Source organism: Phoenix dactylifera, chromosome 3 (genome assembly GCF_009389715.1).
Source record: "Phoenix dactylifera cultivar Barhee BC4 chromosome 3, palm_55x_up_171113_PBpolish2nd_filt_p, whole genome shotgun sequence".
Taxonomy (NCBI): Eukaryota; Viridiplantae; Streptophyta; class Magnoliopsida; order Arecales; family Arecaceae; genus Phoenix; species Phoenix dactylifera.
The window spans coordinates 10,062,108-10,081,854 of NC_052394.1; the positions used below are offsets into that span (position 1 = coordinate 10,062,108).

The 19,747-nt window shown below is 37.5% G+C and overlaps 1 protein-coding gene across 1 annotated transcript; it reads left to right on the forward strand.

Moving 5' to 3' along the window:
• Window positions 1–352: 352 nt before the first annotated feature.
• LOC103722120 (homeobox protein LUMINIDEPENDENS-like) lies at window positions 353–16,109 on the forward strand. Its single transcript, XM_008812561.4, has 13 exons — window positions 353–815; window positions 1,561–1,588; window positions 2,407–2,537; window positions 4,811–5,250; window positions 5,338–5,431; window positions 5,512–5,605; window positions 6,615–6,741; window positions 6,841–6,892; window positions 6,970–7,007; window positions 7,267–7,355; window positions 11,794–12,243; window positions 14,187–14,743; window positions 14,853–16,109. Exons 1-13 carry the CDS (start codon window positions 630–632, stop codon window positions 15,870–15,872), a joined length of 3,306 nt encoding a protein of 1,101 aa, XP_008810783.2. The 5' UTR covers window positions 353–629; the 3' UTR covers window positions 15,873–16,109.
• Window positions 16,110–19,747: the final 3,638 nt, after the last annotated feature.

Below are 19,747 nucleotides of genomic sequence, written 5' to 3' on the forward strand. Positions count from 1 at the left end.
AAAAAAACATAGGCAAGCAAGCAAATTTAGCATATCTGATAATTTAATTAAGTAGATCTTCGTACAAAACCTGGAATCTGCTTCTTCTTTTTTTTTTTTTTTGGTACTATGCGAGACTTTGAATTTATATTCTCAATTAGCTTATATGTTAGTAAACAAGGCAACCCTAAACCTATAAAAAATATTAATATAGAAAATAAAAGACAAAAAAAAAGCCAAACAGCCCGTGCAGCATAGTTCTTTCTCAACTAGAAGAATAAGTTGATAAATATACCAAAATTAAAAAAAAGAAATTACAATGGGTAACAAAGCCTATGATTCCTACTCCCCGGCGCTGCTGGTTTTGCTTTTTCCTCTCGTTGCAGCGCGCGTCGGCTTTCTTCCCTTTTGGAGTCGGATTAAGCAAAATCTCTCTCTCTCTCCCTCCCCACCCCTCGCTTCTCTCTCAAGAAATATTCGAAGAAGTTCTCCGGCCCTAACCCTAACCCTAACCCTAACCCTAATCATGGCTCTCTTTGCCCCTTCGTGGGCTCGCTAAGGCTCGCGTTTCCGATTTGGAGCCCCTCCCATCCCCTCCCTCGGATCCGTAATGCTCGGGCGCTCGAGCGGTTCCGGCGTTGGTATCGGAAATGGCGCTCGTTCCGGGTGTTTCCGAGGGTGTGCTCGTGGACTTGAACGTCGGCAATTCGGCGGAGTCCCCGATGGCGCTCCTTAACTCGCAGAGGGAGCTTTTCCACAGCCAGATCGAGCAGCTCCAGAAGCTCGTCGTTGCTCAATGCAAGCTCACGGGCGTCAACCCCCTCTCCCAAGAAATGGTGCGGCCGCTGCAGAGCTTTAGGGTCTTCTCGTTTCTCTTTTGTTTTTTTTATTGCTTTGCTCGTTGGAGCGTCTAATTGGGCTTCTTGGTGCCCTTTTCGGTGCTTGATGGGGGGAAACGAAAGAGAGGAATGAAAATTTTTGGGCTTTGAAAAATCTTTGATTTATTGTTCTAAAAATTTAATTTTTAAGAATTTAGGGTTTCAATTCTTGGTGCATATTATGTTTACTCATCATTTTCTGCCATATTGGTATTGCTTATATTGTATGGATGTGTTGATAGTATCCAACTTAATTTAGTTTACGAAGTTATGCTTGTTGCCTTGATATAGTACGCCCAGGTGCCGTGGAATTCCTTGCTACCGATATTCTCTTTTTGATTTTAGAGCTTTGTGAAGAACAAGGATGGTGACTTCGAAAATCAGGAATATGTAGCAACCTAATGTCCATATTTTCATGCATTCTTGCCAGCTAGGCAGCCACAAACAATTTTTTTTGTCAATGGTTGTAAGGATATGTTTGAATTGCAGTAGACAACCATGAGTTATGTGCTTGAATTTGCCCATATTGTGAACCCTCATGTTAGTGTATTCTGTCAAGGCAACTCTTTGTAATTGACTATTTATTCATTGTATCAATGCTTTTTATAATCGTTGCTAGGTCTTTCTTTAGGTCTTTTATGTGATCTTGTATTTGTTTTGTGGAACAGAAAAGTCACTGATTTGCATATGGTTTTGCATGCAGGCTGCTGGAGCGCTGTCGATAAAAATTGGTGAGTTATTGTATTTGTTACTGCAGAGCTAGTAATAATAGAGGTTGAACTATTCCCCCAAATTCAGCTGTTTAGTAATTTTATTTCACATAACGATCTAACTGAAACTTACAGAAGAAAGCTAAAGTAATTGAACAAAATTTGAAGTTCCCTTGTAGTTGCGGCATCAGATTGGAAAATACCATTTAGTCTTTTTTTACAAATTACTTTATTTGCTTTTACTTGAGAAATTAGTTTGTTCATCTTCAGCGCTTAAGATTTCAGCCATTAGAAATCCAAAATGTTATGCTGAAATCAAAAAATTTCAGCTTGCACAAAAAGTCTGAAACTGAAAAGGTCAAGCCATTGAGGAAATAGATGCTAAATAACCATACAATAACATTATTTTCGACTAAACTGAAAAGAACTGGACCAAGAATTTGTATGTAAGGCTCTGCAGCGCGTTTTGCTTTCAGACTGTCTTTCTGGAAGAAGATTTAAGCCTTTGGTGGATGATTGCTGCTTTATCACGTGATTCACCTACCATCACCCTTACTATGTTGTTATGGCCTTTAAAATATCAAATTTCTTTCAATTCATATCAGGTGTCAACATATGGACCAAATTGTGTCTTTTGAATGCTTATCATTGTATCCTTTACCGTAACTTTCTACCCTTCAAATTTTTATAATTTTGAAGTACTTGGCAATTGGTATTTTTTAGTTTTATATTTCACACAGTTGCTTCATATTTTTTGCTGTCTAGTTGTTTTTTGACACTCAACAGATACCAATGAAATCTATTTTCTGCTGTGTTTGATATTTTCTGGCTTTTTACAGGAAAAAAACCTAGGGACTTGCTGAACCCAAAAGCGGTAAATTATATGCAGTCAATTTTCTCTGTTAAGGATACCATTGGCAAGAAGGAAACTCGTGAGATCAGTGCTCTTTGTGGAGTTACAGTTACACAGGTTGTCTGCTTTCTTGAAAAAATTTTTAATATGATCTGATTTTCTTTCATTTCTGGCTATATATGTTTTTGCTTCTTATCTGGCCTGTTTGTTGCCATGTAAGAACAATTTTTCTCTGGCTCTAGCCTTGTGCTTTCTGTTTGTAATTTCTTTCATTTTTGGGCTTTAGCACCTCTTTTCGACGTTCTTACTATGTAACGACATTAATACATCCACATTTTTGCTTAATCTCTCAGGCACTTCTTTTTTGTGTGGTTTTCATTGTTATGTTCATTAACTATTATTACTGTTCATATTACACTATGGTAACAAAATATTGTGCTTGAAGTTGCTTGACGCTATGCTTGTGAGTTGATAAAGGTTGCATTCTGAAAATATTTTCAAGATTATGTTCCTATCCTTTTTCTAAATATATTCTTTTTCTGAATTTTAAAGCTTAAATTTGTTAAAAGATCTTCTGTTCAAAAATGGAGGGTTGAGAAATGAGAAAAAAAAACGTAAAATGCTATATGGAAAAATGTTTGAGAGAGACATGTGACTTCGGAAAATTATGCTTCAAGTGGAAAATTCTGCTTAAGTTCAAAATTTCAATTGCATGATTTTGGGGCTTTTATGGGATCTAACTGCAGAACCAAACAATTAGTGGCTCAAAAGCATGACTTATATTAAAAAAAAAAAACATAAATATATGAAACATCATGATTTAGTATTTCTTCTTAGTGCACCCAAAACATCAATGGGGATGGATTTATGGTTATTTTCCCAATCAGGTAGTGGCGCATTTAAGTGTATTCTGATGGAGTCCTATATTCATGAGACCAAACAAAATAAAAGACAAAACTTCTAGAAGAAGTTTTTTAAAAAATATTTTGATCAAGGAGGATTTGTAAAGCCATCCCCAATTATTCGTCTATGTTTGTTCCTTCCTGGCCAGAAAGACCATGACATCTTTATTTTGCCTTTGTGAGTGTGTCAAAAATCTGAATGTTGAGATCTTTCTTTTATTATTTTTTGGAATCTAGAACTGGATCGTGCTTGTTTTCAGGTTAGCTTGAGAACAAGTGTGGAAGCTATTGATGCAGATCAGAACGGGAATCTTAATTTTTTTGTTTCTCTTGTCTTTCTAGAGGCACAATTTGATGGAGTCTTGTTTGTTTGATGCATTGACCCCCTTTTGGATAGCTTACGTTGATCCCCATGACTTAATATAACTAGTGTTTCTAAACTATGTGTATTCTTAAGTTGGGCATTAAAAATGTTTTAAAAGGTAGTTGCGGTATGTGGGCAGTCAAGGAACTGCATGGTGCGTATGTAGACTGCATATGCGGATGCTTATGCAGTTACTTTTTTTCAATTATTTAAAAATAAATATAATACTTTTAATATAATAATTACAAGAACAACAATAGCGATTATTTTTTAGATGGATAATAAATAACAATAACAACAAATAATTAGTACTTAGTACATCATACCAAATAACAATAATTATAACATAATCAGTTTTTTAGTATTATTAGTCCTCATACCTTGCTCACCTGGAATCCATATGAAAAGTAATCATCAGCTTGAACCCGCTTCATATGCATGGGTCCACAAAGGAATGAATTGTATATGTGGCTTCTGAATACTAATAAGCTCATGTATGCAGCCGTATGGTACTATGCTCACATAGACAGCTGTAAAATACTAAGTAGGCTGCATATATTGTCACATGATGCTAAGTGGACTGTCTTTTCGGTCCATATGTGGTATGAATGCATATAGTAAGTGCACATAGACAATGCCGTCCAGTCAAGGGACCGCATACGCATATACAGGCGCATATGCTGGCTATACGCATGCTGCCATATGCATCACATTTTGAAACACTAAGCATTAACATGGAAACATGAATATTGACGTGGTTTCTTGACATATAGGAGCAGGGAGATATCCCATACGACCTGGTTAGTGGGATGATGTGGCAAGTTTGTTTCTTTATGTCAACAGGCCATGCCAAGACCAATGTTTCTTCAGCATTTTCATCATTGCTATGTTTTTTTGGCTATCTGTAGTTTCTCTTTGAGTTGCATTGGTTGATATCTCTCTTTTCTAGTTTCTGGTCACTTAAGAAGCTCAAAGGGCATCAATCTCTTGATTGGTGAGGCTTGTTCAATAGGATTTTTTCCTTGCATACCATTCCATCTATATATTTTGGCCCACTTCTACGAAAGAATTTGATTGGCAAGTTAAAATGCAGTTTGTTTACAACTTATGTTATTGACATGCAGGTTAGAGAATTTTTTGCTGGCCAGCGTTCAAGAGTGAGAAAGTTTGTTCGCTTGTCACGGGATAAGGCGACCAGAGTAGATGCATCCAGGGCATCTAGTAATGGATGCTCCTTGAGTTCTGAGCAGTTTCTGCCTGTTAGCAAAGAGGGCTCAGCAAGTTCTGCTGACAATATGATGATCAGGGAACAAATACCAGTTCCTGGGAATGCAATGGTTATTAGCATTGTGAGAGATGGCCAACAAGACACAACTGACCTTAAGAAAGTTGAGGAAGGTCCTTCATGCGCAGCACTGGAAGAGCTTGTTCCTGGCATTGACACCAATGATAGGAAGTTTCTGGACAACATTTTTAATCTAATGAGGAAGGAAGAAACATTTTCTGGACAGGTGAAGCTGATGGAATGGGTCCTCCAAATCCATAATTCAGCAGTCTTGGTTTGGTAATCCCATGCCCTTTTTTAAAGATTGAGCTGACAGTATTTAAAGATGATTTAACTGATCTCAGGTGCCCTTTGACATAATTTTAGGTTTTTAACTAAAGGTGGTCTTACCATTTTATCAACATGGTTAAGCCAAGCAGCCCTTGAAGAACAAACAACTGTCCTTCTTATCATTTTCAAGGTTCTTATTTTTATTAGTGGTGTCTTTCTGTTATTTTTCATATGATGCAGTTCTTCAACTACAATTTTGTTTTTACACAGGTTCTATGTCACCTGCCACTACACAAAGCTTTGCCAGTCCAAATGTCTGCTATCTTGCAAATTGTTAACAGGCTGCGGTTTTACAGGACATCAGGTGTGTACTTGTTGATCACATTAAGCATCATCAACTTTTCAACTTCAAATATAGGTGCTCATCATCTAACTGTTCTAAGCTGCCTGACTCCTGACTTGAAATACTTGTTCTCAAGTATTCCTTAGATGTATTCTATACTACTGCATTTTTATGAAAACTTGAATTACAAACTCAATATTGACTCCACTAATTTAATTGCCTCTAAAGTTTTCCATCTGCTGAATGAACTCTTCCATTGTGGGTGGGATTATTTTGTAAGGAAAAGGATATTTTCCCCCTTGCAATCAGAAGTCACTAAGTTTAAGACATTAACAACTATCAAGTGAGTCCAAAGAGAATCAGATATGGAACAAAGACGATTTTGGCCGAAGTATCAAATGAAGAGAAGGGAGCCCATTTCAATTTCTTTGTGCTGAATTTTGCTATTTAATTACCATCCTTGTAGTGTTTGCGTTATTGCCTGCTTGTTTACAGGTGATTCTAAAGTAGCTTAGTATAAAATGTTTGGAATAATGTAAAAAACACAATTCTTAGGGAGCGATGTTTAATATAACCATTTAGGGTGCCAACTAATGCAGTTGGTAAAGTCTTTGGACCTGGATTTGAGTCTTGCCTCACCCCAATTTTGGTAAGGATCCTTTCCATCCTAGTTTATGTGTGTGTGTGTGTGTGTGTATGTATATATATGAGGGTCAAGGATTTACCTGGTGTGAGAAATCACAATGTTTAAGGAACCTTACATGCCGTCGGAGTAAACAATTGTCAACAAGGGTGGTCTAGTGCAATACATATATGCATACATATGGCGGCCCTTAGATTCCTCCAATTCATAAGAAGGAAGCAAGCAAATACTTTGGAAAATGACTTAGCTCATATTAATAATTCATTTTTTCTGCCATATGTTCTTTGATTGCCTATATTTCATGCGAAAGGACTTTTCTTTAATCTGACTTCTTTTATATGTCTCATGATGACCTATTGTAACTCGCTTATCTGATTTGAAGATCAGACATATCAAACAGGGCAAGAACTCTCCTTTCAAGATGGAGCAAACTGTTTGTTAGAAGCCAGGCTTTGAAGAAACCTCTTATCAATTCCTCCAAGGATTCTCAGAAGGAGATAATTCGTAAACTAAGGCATATAAAATTCCTCTGCTGCAATGATAGTATTTTTTTTCCTCATTTTTGAATTAACTGTTACTAAATTTCTTTTATTTACTTGCTTCCCAATTATAGGATCAGTGAAATTCTCAGCGATGAGTCATGGCAATCCAAAATTGATTTTCCTGTAAGTAATTGTAGATACAACAAAGGTTTTTTTTTTAATATAATCTGAAGAAAAGCCTTATTTATTTTCCTTGTTAGGACATTCTTGCCCTTACTGAAGATATGGAAAACAACAGGTATTCTTGTTTCTGATGTTTAATTAACTTAATGATGTTTCTTGAGGGCGAGTGTCGGTGCAATGATAAGGTTGCTCGATTGTGACCTGGGCATCATAGGCACCGATTTGACCCTCCCCAGTTCTTGTAATGGTCGGTGCCTCGTGCACCGGGATGCCTTTTTTTAACAATGTTTGAGGTCTTAATGGTATCACATTTATCAATTTTAATGAACTTAAGAAAACTTTGATTTTCTTTCCTTTTTTTGTACATTGAACAGGAAATCAGAGTCTAAACAAGCACTAAAGCTTCTTCCAGCTTCTACTGATGGGTTGAGTAAAAAGCATGGCCGAAGTGTCCCATTGCCCAGTATCCTTAAGCGAAATCCCATGCTGAACTTTATATTTCTTTCTGTTTTCTTTACTAATATATGGCAGTCTTTTATGATATAAATATAATTCCATGAAGGCTGTGAAGGTTTTCACTGAATGTCCCAGTGAAAACTGATAAATGTACTCACTCTTGATGTCTGCATTTGCCCCTATATTCCATATTGAGGAAGAGGGGTGTAGGGGAGTGTGCCCATGAAAATGTGGCTGAGTACCTATAGGTGGGTAAGGCTTGATGATTAAGGTCATGGTTATTTATAAAAGCAGAAAGTGCACTTTTCAGTTCCAAAAGATTTGCAACACTGCTCCGGAAAAATCCATATTATTCCCAATTGATAATTGCTATTGTGTTTAATTTAAGTGGGTTCTAGCAGACAAAGCCTTACAAGAATCTGAGCCCACAGTTACCTGCTCTATTTGGGAAATCAAGTTCAGTGTCCAGCACTTGCAAATTAAAACTATAATTGAATTGTTGCTAGCAGTTGCAAGCACTTCTGTCGGCAGGCACATCCCGTGGGACTCGGATGCGTGTCTTCTAATGACCCCATGAATCCACACCTGGGTGCATGCATTGGGGTCCAAGTCACGAATATGTCTCTAGTTTGTATGTCTCTAGTTTGTATGAAGTACATGCTGCATGCCAGCAATAGGTAATGCTTGCTACCAGCAATGAGCCAAATCGTTTCTTGGTAAAATTCAAATGCCTTGCGGCCTCATGCTGTCTTGAGAGCCACTAAAACCACCTTTAACGGGGAAAGAATCCCACATGCTCAATAATTTTACGATTATTTCATCAAGTTTACTTCAAATGGCTTTTATCATCCTTAACCTTGACTATATGGATATGAACTGCATTTATTTCATGATTATTTAATTTTAACCGCAAAGCATATTACAATTTGTGAATCCCTTGTTTGTTGCTTTTAACCCCTAATACGTTTCAAGTGTATATATTTATACGTTAATCTTATTAAACTTGAGTTTTATATAAGATAAATAGTTTTCTTACACTTGATAAGATAACCTATGATTTCTTTGTAAGCCAAAGTTTTCTATCATATTAATCTTGACCATGATTTTGAAAAGTTAAGGTGATGCAGCAAGATCTCAAGAATTCCACCTCAGGATCACTGGTTATTGAAAATAAAACATATACCTTGCAAAAGTTTTAAGGCAAATAAGAGGCTGCAACTCTTTGTTTTTCTTGTAGTAACCCTTTAAGACTGGAAAAAATCTACTGTTGAGGTAATAACTTCATCAATAATTAAAATGATGATCATTGGATAATGCCTTGTGAAAAAATTTAACTCATTTAATTCATTTATCCTTCTTTCCATTCTCACCTTTGAAATTTTAATGTCCAAGTCCTATGTTTGATGCCTTTGTTTTCTTGATCCTTGACAGAGGCAGCCGATGGCCTATGAGTTACTTGTCTATCAATATTACGTTATCTATATTTGAATTAGTTCTTGGAGGCTCACAAATCAAACTGCCTTGAGGCTTTTCTAGGCTGAACTGCCTCATCTATGCTTATAGCCTCTTGAAACATTGACCATGACCCTCCATATTTTTTGCATGTGTTATATGTTTCCAATAACCTTAAGATGCCAACTCTTCAAATCTCAAGTTTTCAAATCTATTACCATTATCAAAGTGAGGATAGTGTTTACAACCAGCTGTCAACATGATGTCAACCATATGAATTGTGCCTTTATTTCCTATCAGGGTAACATTCAGCAATAGAGGGTCCTACCACGAAATGTAATAGGTCAATCTGTGGATTGGAGACCTTATGTTTTGGTTATATAGTTAGTGTGCATGTAATTGAGGAGACAACCCCCCTGGTTGCGTTAGATTTTGGAAATAGCCTAAAAAAGAGGGGAGAAGAGAAGGTTGGATATGACAAAATTTTGTGCGTATCCATGCTACAAATAATAAACTAATTCTCCAAAGTGAGTTGATTCCTAGATATAGTTTGGGGTGTAATTTGTCCTGCTAAACAGCTGATCTTACTTGATTGGAATCCTTCCCAAAATTAGACCCATAGGTCTGGTCCAGGTCTGAAGTTTAGCCTATCTGAAATTATGGTTTGAATTCTGGTTGCTTCCTGAACTGGAATGCTTGAGTTTTGATATGGGACCCTTCTACCTGACTTGACCTTTCTTGGAGGCATTTCACCTTGTTCCATACATTGGCAAGCCACCCAATTCTAACCCTCCTTTTGTTGGCTAGTTTAAAGGTAAAATATAAACTCTAGCTGATACATGGTGCGAAGATGTAAGAATAATTCATGGGTGTTCATAAAGGGCTGTTAATCATCAGTTGTGTACCAAACACATGCTAAGTTTGCCCTTGATATCTAGAAACAGTTTTTTGGTGGGTCCTGTTAAACAGGATTTTAGCATAACTGAAGCTGGATTCACGTTTGAATTGGGTAATATCCAGGGCTAATCCACTTATTTGGTTTTTGTTGAGTTGGGTTTAATTTATTTTTATTGATCTGTATGATTTCCTGGGTTGAATCAGTTTAATAACCCAAATATTACCATTGGATTATTTAATTGTATAATTAACATGTCATACAAGAAAGCATCATTCTCAACCTGTAGTCATTATCAACAAATTATTCTGCATGAAATTAATGAACAATTATTGTTAACAACACAAGTAGATTATTAACTAGATAAAATTATTACTTTTTAGGTGGGACTGCATAAAGTTATCTCTGAAAAACACTTTAGTTTCTTAATTTTGAGAAGGTCAGGATGGGTTGGATCAATATCCAATCCATACTTGGTTGTTAGATTTTTAATCCAAGCCTAATAAAAATTACTTCAATTCAGAATGGGCTGGGTTAGTTGGAAACTAGTCAGTGGGACCAACTTGTATTCATTATCTTCCATATATAATGTTTGAAACAAGTAATAATTTAACGGATGTGAAGACATCAATACCTTTGTTTTGAAAATTCATCATTTATCAAAGTTTAACAGCTACTATTTAAGAATCAGACCCAAACACCGACCTGGATGTGACCAAAACTTGACATATTGAGTCAGGTTTGACCTGTTTGGTGTGTGGTCGGTTGTGGGTCTAAAATTTTCAGCAAATCCAAACCAATGCAGGTCATGGTCTTCTTTGACCCAGTCATGGCCTGGTCTGTAGGCTTATATGCAAGAAGAGTGGATCTCTACAAGAACCTCCAGGAAAATGGGGTACAAAGTCCTTTAACTATTGGTATACTTTTGTGTAATAGCCAACATGAGTTTCTATTTGACAGCAGCATTAAAAACGTTTATAGCAAATGATTAAAATCATTTGGAATGTTCTAGGCCAGTACAGCCTCATTTTAACATTTGTGTTTGTTCTGCATGTCATCTTCAACTACCAAGAATAAGCCCAGACTTACTGTGAACTTTGTTAAATCTGTTGCAATATTAAGTACTTTAAAGAATGGGACTGCCTGTCATTGTTTATGATTACAGGATAATTTCTTTAAGAAGACATCTTGATAGTAAAAATATGCGACTGAAGATCAAAATCTGTTTTTTCTTGAGGCAGGCATTGCCTGATTATTATAATTACATGGGAATATTGTAGGATTTACAGGCATTCTCTAGTAAAAGGTGGTTACATAAAAATTGTTGATAAAGGCGTTTAACGTGGCCTAGAAGGGTAACCTTTCTTGGAATCCAATTGGGCTGCTACAAGCCAAATGATGTAGAGATAAAAAGTGAAAATTTAAACTAGAGTTCTTACCTGTATGCTTTATCCAACAACCACGCGAGGTTTCAAGAATCCTTCATCATTCATGCTAACATTTTTTCCCACAATTTCCATTGATGCTATCTTATGTCTTTCCTATCTTGATCTGTCAAGACAATCAAGACTACTGCATGTAAATCTCCCAGTTAATATACGATTATGATACTGTATCTGATATAAAAGATAGTCTGGAGCCTGCCTTTTACTTGACGAGGAATAGTCTTGGTTCATCCTTATGCTGGTCAGCGCCTGACTAATGTGTGACGATTAATCAGATGAGATGGCGGAAAGATGACAATCATTGCATGATTGTTTCATGACTGCAAACTCTTTTCTATGCTGAACAATTGATGTGGGTTAAATTTCATAAATTAAATGATTGAAGTGAATCCTGAGGGTTATTGTGGTACAGATATCAGGATTACTCATTTACGGTAATGTAATGTATGCCAAGCTAAATGTAGCTTGGATTCTTGTTCAGCCAAGCAGCCCAAAGTGTGGATGTCAACGATGCCCTGTAACACAACTTTAAATTGTTTAATTTTCCTTCTTTTCACAGCTAGGAAAGCGATTGTTTAGTATAGCTATAACTTCTACCACTGTTAAGGGACATTAACATTTCAAACTGGATCATTTTCCTTAGCAATTTACAGAAACCAAAGAACGCAGAAAAGTTTTATTGGTGGAGCAACCTGATCATAAAACTTCAGGAAGAAGTGTGCAGCTTGCAAGGGCAGTACCTTCAAAGCATAGCCGTCCAATGTCAGCTGATGATATCCAGAAGGCAAAAATGCGTGCAATGTTCATGAAACATAAGTATGACAAGGCTGACACATCCAGTAGTGAAAATAAGGCACCGAAAACAGAAGATAATAATCATGCGCCTTCTACATCTCAGACCAGCAATATGTTGTCTGCATCAAGAATACCACAGCTGTTACCTCCGCTGAGAAAAGATGAAGAGACAAAACCTTCAATATCCACAACAAACATTCTTCCAAAGAAGCAAGATACTTTGGTCATTCCAAACCCAAACACAACTTCTCAGGAACAGTTACTGGAGAAGTTGAAGTGCTGTCAAATTCAATGGAAGACACCACCAGGTACCTTTGTTTTGTGTCTCTTCATCTGTTTTTGTTTCTCTTCGTTGAATTGTTTGTACCTAGGAGGGACCTTGGAGCTTTCCGAGCTTCAGTCATATTTTGCATTACTGTGATCAATGGGAGTCTTTAATAAAATCAGATGGTTTAGTAGGTGTGGCATCTCTCACAGCATTAGGCTTGGTTTGACAACACACATGAAAATGCAGGTCATATTTTTTGTAGATGATCTTTATTATATTAGGACTTTGAAGAGCTTTGATGTCAGATTATGTTTATGCCATAATAATTGCGCGTCCAATGTTAAGCATGATCAGATGTGAAAAATCTGATGGCTTATATGCTTCCATGAGTTTCTCCAGTGTAGATCATCAGGTGCTGCACCAACATTATCTGTGAATCCCACTTATGGTATAAATATAATGCCGTATCACTTGCTCACTTATTAAAACTTTATTTTTGCTCCTTCCATCATCATGAGGAGGGAGACATTGCAACCTAGTCTCGAGGCTGAGAAGATAAACTAAAATGCAACTAAGGAGATACCAAGGGGGTAAACTATAAAATGAAATTTACCTTGAGAAAACTAATTTAATTATTTTCAGATACTTGACCTTGCAGGGCCTCTAATTCTTTATACTATTTTGATATAAAACGGGAAATTTAAAGGATGAGTATCTAAGATGAGTGGTTTTCGAAATTAAGAGTGCTGCAGTCTTTCCTTGTCTTTCCACCAGTTATGCATCATAGGTGAGAGCTGTATCGCTCCTGACTAGATAGATGATTGCTTATGAGACCAGCTGGGAGTAAAATCTACATTACATAAAAGCTCTTTTTAGTCCTCCGATTTTTCATTGTTGGGAATGATCTGTAGCTAAGAATCCAAAAGCAGTTGATTTGGGTTTAGTTGCTCGCACGAACGATGACGACTACCAGAATGTGGAATATATACAGAAGTGAATAGCTTTTAGTCTCGAGGTTCTTATCAGCTACCAAGGAAATAATGTTTACTGGAACACCACCACCCCCCCCCCCCCCCCCCCCCCCAACAATTAACTGCAGCGATATACATCTTTGCTGAAATGTCAACAGGAGCCTCTGCTTGCTTGAAATTATAGCTTTAATCAACTGAGTTATATAGTTTGGTGAGAAAACTTCCTCCACATCCTTCAAATACATGGTACATTTTTTGTCTCTTTCTCCTACAACTTCAAGGCATGCCAGTCATGTAGCCTGATTTAATTAGCTAACTACTAATGGATTCAGCTAGAGAATTCATAGGTATCTAATGTTTGTGATGTAGCTAGAGCTTTGGCAGGTAAACGTTTTCTTGTGGTGACAGCTTTAGCTGTGACATCAATTTTATTTGAATTGGTGAATGATTTAAGTGGGAAATGCTTTTTCATTTAGTTTCCATCCAGTTGCATATGAGAGGTTTTGTGGGTCCTGCGACTGGTTAAAAGACCCTTTTTTGTAAATGCTATTTCATTCGCAAAGTGGCGGCACATGGTGCGTTTAATGATCTTTGTGCCTTGGATCAGGAACAGATGAAGTAATGTCGGAGAGAATCCTGGATGTTTTGTTGTCATTTTCTAGTTTAACTAACTAAAAGGGCTTGGTTAACGTGAATCTCATTATTGCGAAGTTTTCTAATGTTAATCATTGAGAAAGGTAAATTTCATTCGTTATTTTTGAGAAAAATTGTTTTTAAAATATGGGTATTATCTAAGAAGCTCTCTTTAGCTCAGGAAAGGTACACTTGCAATGATTATTCACAACCTTGAATCCCAGAAATATTATGGTTTTATTTAATATTATATTTGTATTTGTCTATATAATTTGCTGCGCGTGATTTTGTCTTGCGATACATGGCTGCATTTCTGTAGCAGAACATATCGTTCAACATCTGAAAATTTCTGGCATGTTGGCCATATGATTTGATGCAGAGGTCATAATTGACTTGAAATGGCGTGTGGGCACTGGGGAAAATGGCAAGGAAGTTGAAGTCCAGACGCAGAGAAATCGGCGGGAGAAGGAATCGTTCTATTCAAAACCACAAGACATCCCATTGAATCCAAAGGAACCTTGGGATCTAGAGATGGATTTTGATGACAGCTTAACTCCTGAAATCCCAATTGAGCCGTCACCGGATGCCGACAGCATCGAAGACTCTTCATGCACTCCGTGCAGCAGTGGAGCCTCCAAGGATCAAACGCCTGCCACCACCTCTGCTCCTCCAATCAATAACGGGAATCCAGAGCCAGACCTTGAGTTGCTAGCCGTGCTGCTCAAAAACCCGGACCTGGTCTTTGCTCTGACTTCTGGCAAGGGGAAGACCATGACAAGTGAGGAGATGGTGGCATTGCTGGACATGCTCAAGAAAAATGGTGTAGGGTTGACGGAATTGATGAATGGGGCCACTGATGGCCCTAAAGAGAAGCCTAAGGAACCTGAGCCCACTTCTCTTCCATCTCCGACTCCTCCATCAGATCCAGCTGCAAGGGTGAATAGTCTGCTGCTTGCTGCCTCTCTGTTTGAATCGATTTGGTTTCATTGTCCTTGAAACTTTGCTATCATTGACGATCTCGTTAACGTCCTTCCTTGTCTTGCAGGCTGGTTGGAAATCAGAATTCTCAACCTGTAGGATTACTCCAGTCTTGAAGCCACATTTTCCTGGCAGCAGAGTTGTGTCGGCTCCTCTCCCTACCGCCGCTCCTCAAACCCCATCTCCTGCAGCTGTTCCTCCTGTGGTTGCTAAGACACAGGCTCCAGGTTTGGGGTTGCCTCAGACTTCAACCACCATGTTTTCAGTGCCAGAATTGACAGTAACCATTAATCCCACATCTCAACACCATGCGCCCCACAATTTCCTTCCAGAATTGACAGTAACCATTAATCCCACATCTCAACCCAATGCGCCTCACAATTTCCTTTCAAAGAGGCCTCCAACACCCTCAGCTCACCAGATTCCGAACTCTATACATGCATTGCAGCATAACTCAGTTCCAGACCACATCTTGCCCACAAAACAACATCCAGTAACAAATGTACCAATTGCTTCCCCATCAGTACCTCGACAGGAGTCCTTCAACCACAGCCCCTCGCCCATGACTACTTTACCTGCATTGCTTCCAATCTCGTCACGGCCGCAACCTCTACTGGCTGAGCCTCCCAAAGTTTCTCCAAAAATTTCCAGATGGCCGCCCAGTGCTGCAAGTGCCGCCCGCATTGGAAGGCCAAATTCAACACCAGACCCTTGGATTGGTCGATCAAATGGCTTTTCAGAGCCTCGGCCCCCGAACGCGCAATTCTTTGCTAATCAAAACAACTACAATGCTTACCCAAAGGGCCCCCTACAGCAACCTTCTGTGCTGCCAGGGAGTGCCAGGGATAGAAATGACATTCTGGATAGGGCAGAGCTAGAGACATGGAGCCCAGAAGGCAGCCCCGTGAGATTGTCAGCGTTTCGAGGTGGCCAGAAGTTTTCGGACGCAAGAAGAGACCATGGCCAGAATCATAGGCCTGAATGGTCCGGGCAATGGGATCCTAGGAATCGGGACCACTGCAGGCCTGGCAGCAACAGAAGGTGGCGGGATCGCGGCGACGGAGACCGCCTCCACCGGAGGCGGTGATTGTGCATGATTTGTTTGTTTAGATTAATGGGAGTTCTCCACTTGCAGGGAGGAATCCTTCTCAGATTTCTCGTGGGATAGAGTAAAATTGTGAATAGATTATAGAGCCCTCAGATTCTAATGACATGAAGTGGAGAAAATTGAAAATTTCTGTTCCAATTGGCGATCAGTTAAAAGGATTAACAGTTTGTCACTATTCTTCTTGACCAAATTCAGTCACTCTAGCCTTTATATTTTGACTTTTTAAGATATTATAAAACTATAAATATATCTCCGGTCAGAATATATATCTAGATGCTACTATTGACTAATTGACGTCGTATGAATACTACAGTCCCTTTTCTCTTCCACTATTCTTGGCAGCCATACATATTATTACGTTGACAGACATGGTGTATAGATGAGTAAAGTACTTTATCTCGTTGCAGCTTCTAATTTGATACACAATTCTTAAGATGGCATCAGGTATATGAAAAAAAGGGACATCAAGTGAGCGGCATGTATTAATTGATGTCTTAAAATCGACGTTGAGGTGCAGAGCCCTTTCTTTGCATTTGCTGGTAATGCGGTTTCCAGTTGCTTTGGAACCTATGAAAACATTGATGTGTAAGGTCTGCCTGACATGGTAACATCAAGGTAGCATATTGCAGCAACTGCACCTTTTGCTTTTGAGAATATCTTTAGACATTCGAACTATGCGCTTTTATATCTGTATCCTTGGCGTGTTAATGGTCGAAGTTTTTCTTAAAACAAAAGATCATAGCATTTGGCAACATCTCCTTGATGGCAATCTAGTTTTTGTCAAGCTTGGTTATGTTGAACAAAAAGCAAAGGCAGAGAACCTAAAAATCATACATACATTCTGTGATTCCGTGTCACATGCTAATCAAACAATTCATGTATCAGTGGCCTTGCGAGCTGATAACATACAAGACAACGACACGAGGGGTACACATTATGGCCACAGCAACTAAGTAGAATATTTGTGTAAGGATTTGTATGGGCGTATGTTTAGTCTCATATTAGTTATGCATTGGATGGATCTTAAGTACTTACATAGAGCTAAGAAATTCAAAAAAATATTTTCTGATTATATTTTTTTAAATAAAGTCCCGAGTTAATTTAATTTGAGTGACAGCTTTTGTGCTACTCGGCTAATATTCTTGGTTTAAAAACCTACAATATCTCTAATTAAAAGGATCAAAATAGGTTTGCTAGAGCAACAAGCACAATTCCCATGTTCATCCACGTTTCTAATGAAGGCGACACTTGACTTTTGGGGTGTACCCTACTAGCGACATGGAATTTTTGGCTATAAATGCCCGTCGTTATCTTATACTTGCACATGATATAGAAAAAATAGGTGAAGTTGTTCTCCAAGAAAGGAGAGAGTTCTTTTATTCATGAAGAAAATGGAACGGTTTCTTGCAGGTTTTTCTTTTCTTTTTCTTAATAAGAAGAAAAAAAAGAGAGGAGAGATGGGTTTCGGGACTCTTTCTTATAATAAGAAAACCAGTTCATATGAAATAATCAAGAACCCAGGCAACCATTGATCATGCCGAGAATTCTCATTATATATTAATAAGGGATATATTCAGACATTCAACTTAATATTAACGTTAAATTTTTCTTTTTCAAAATATTATTTTTATTTATTATAATGGCCTTCATGAAATGAAAATAATAGGATATCGATTAATTATTTTTAAGCTGTAATGGCTAATAATCGATTTGTAATGCCAATTACTTAATGTTAAAATTAAATTAGCTGAAAGCTCGATTGTTCAAAATAATGACCATTATTTCCTCTATTATCTCTCACCAACTTCGTTGCTCTGACTGAGGGAAATCGTTCCTGCCGGAGAACGAGGACAAGAAGAACCCCTTCCATGGAGCTCAATTTCCCACTTCTTTTATTTGACTTTCCCACCTCGTAGGTAATAAGTAACACCCCTATACAGTTGAGTTTTTGATATGGAAAAAGGAAGCAAGACAAATGCACGCATCATCTTTTTAAAAGATGGGGATGTATTTATTGTCACAACAATAACAATGATGACGATGATGATTTACAAGAGTATACAATTATTAATCAATAACATCATCTTCCTTTTTTTTGGCTGAAAGAAATTTTGATGATTGATGAACAAACATGGAGTGATATTTATGCTTTTTTTTCCCATTGATTATCATGCATCTTTACTTTTCTTTTGTTCCTTTTTTGCATATTGGAACCAGAAAGGGAACAACCGAGCCAAGTAGCGAACACCAGTAGCAGAAGAGTGAAGTAGGTAGAGATGGAGGAAGAGAGCAAGAAGCACTTCATCCTTGTTCATGGGATGTACCACGGTGCATGGTGCTGGTACAAGCTCGCCACCTTGCTAAGGTCGGCTGGCCAAAGATCTCTTTTCGGTTCTCATTTGGAACCAGGGATGCAAAGTTGTAGGAGCTCCAATATCTTATATTGCTAGAAAAATAAAAAAATAATGTCTATATTTACACAATAAAAAACAGATTGGCTCACTCACTTTCAGGAGGTGGAAATGCCATCTTAAAGAGTCAGCACTGCAATTATAGAGATAATGATATTGCTATGATGAAATTTGATTTGTAAGTGATAAGAAAAGTGAAGATGCTATTTAGTTAAAAGAAAGACAAGCAAGGATGTCTGATCAATATTATCAAAAAATCCTCCATAGTCAAAAGAAGGAACCTGGTGCTCATATTTCAATGATTTACAACAGTACAATCGATCATCTTTCTTTTCAGTTAATCAATATTGTCATATTCCTTCTCTGGCTAAAGAAAATCTTCTTTGATGAGTAAAGAAAATCATAATATCTTTCAGTATCGACAACTTCCTTCTATGCTCACTTTTTATAACTGATTAGTATGCACACTTTCCAAATTCCTTTTATTCACATATGTCCCAAAGTTGTCATAGGAGATACATACTGACAAATATTTGATAATAAAACGAACTTTTCAAATTGGCAACATAAAACTTTTCAAACTTAATACTTTTTGCCAAAATCTTAATAATTAAAACACTATTCTCGACCCAACCAGAGCATAGCATATTTACAAAGTCTCAGACCTACGGAGATACATAGACAAGAGTTTCAGACTTTTACTCTCAGTGAAACGTTCAGGAAACAACAACATAATAAACAGAACACTTTCAGTTGTGTCCCCTGTTTTGGCACGAGATAACTGAAAAGTTTCGCAACGGCTTGATGGCACTCTTTGGACTTTTCATTACAGATGACTTTCCATTGAAAGAAGTAGAGAGCTTTGTGAAGGATAGAATTTATGGAAGATTTCTTCTGCAGAAAGATGCAAATGTTGCGCTCTAACTATGTATGCCAACAAACAGCCATGGTCAGTTGATCCCTTCCCTTTCTCAAATCTCTTTTGATGTTTTTTAGTTCGCCTATGTTGTCTGTAGATCTCTGACATCTCTATGTCAATCTAGAAAGATTGAGCAGTTAGTACTGAGTTGATCGAAGTAATTCCACCACCCAAGCTAAGGATTTTACTCTTCCAAGAGGCCAATCTAGAACTAATTATTTCGACCAAATCCTTCTTGAAAGGCTTTTACCCTTTCAAGAAGATGGTAGACGATTTGAATGCTGCCAAGTGTATCAAAGAAATCATACTAAGCCTTGTTTGAACATGAATTCATGTTAAATAAATTAGTTCTTGGTATCCAATAAAGCAGGAAAATTAGACACATATTCCTCTTTAACTTAGTTAAGAATATTTAATCATCTAATCAGTTTTTTTGTAATTTAAAGAGAAGGAGTACCTTAGTTTACTCAAGCATATATTTCAGATAGAAATTTTTGTTTTGTAACTAAAATTTTTTTACTTGT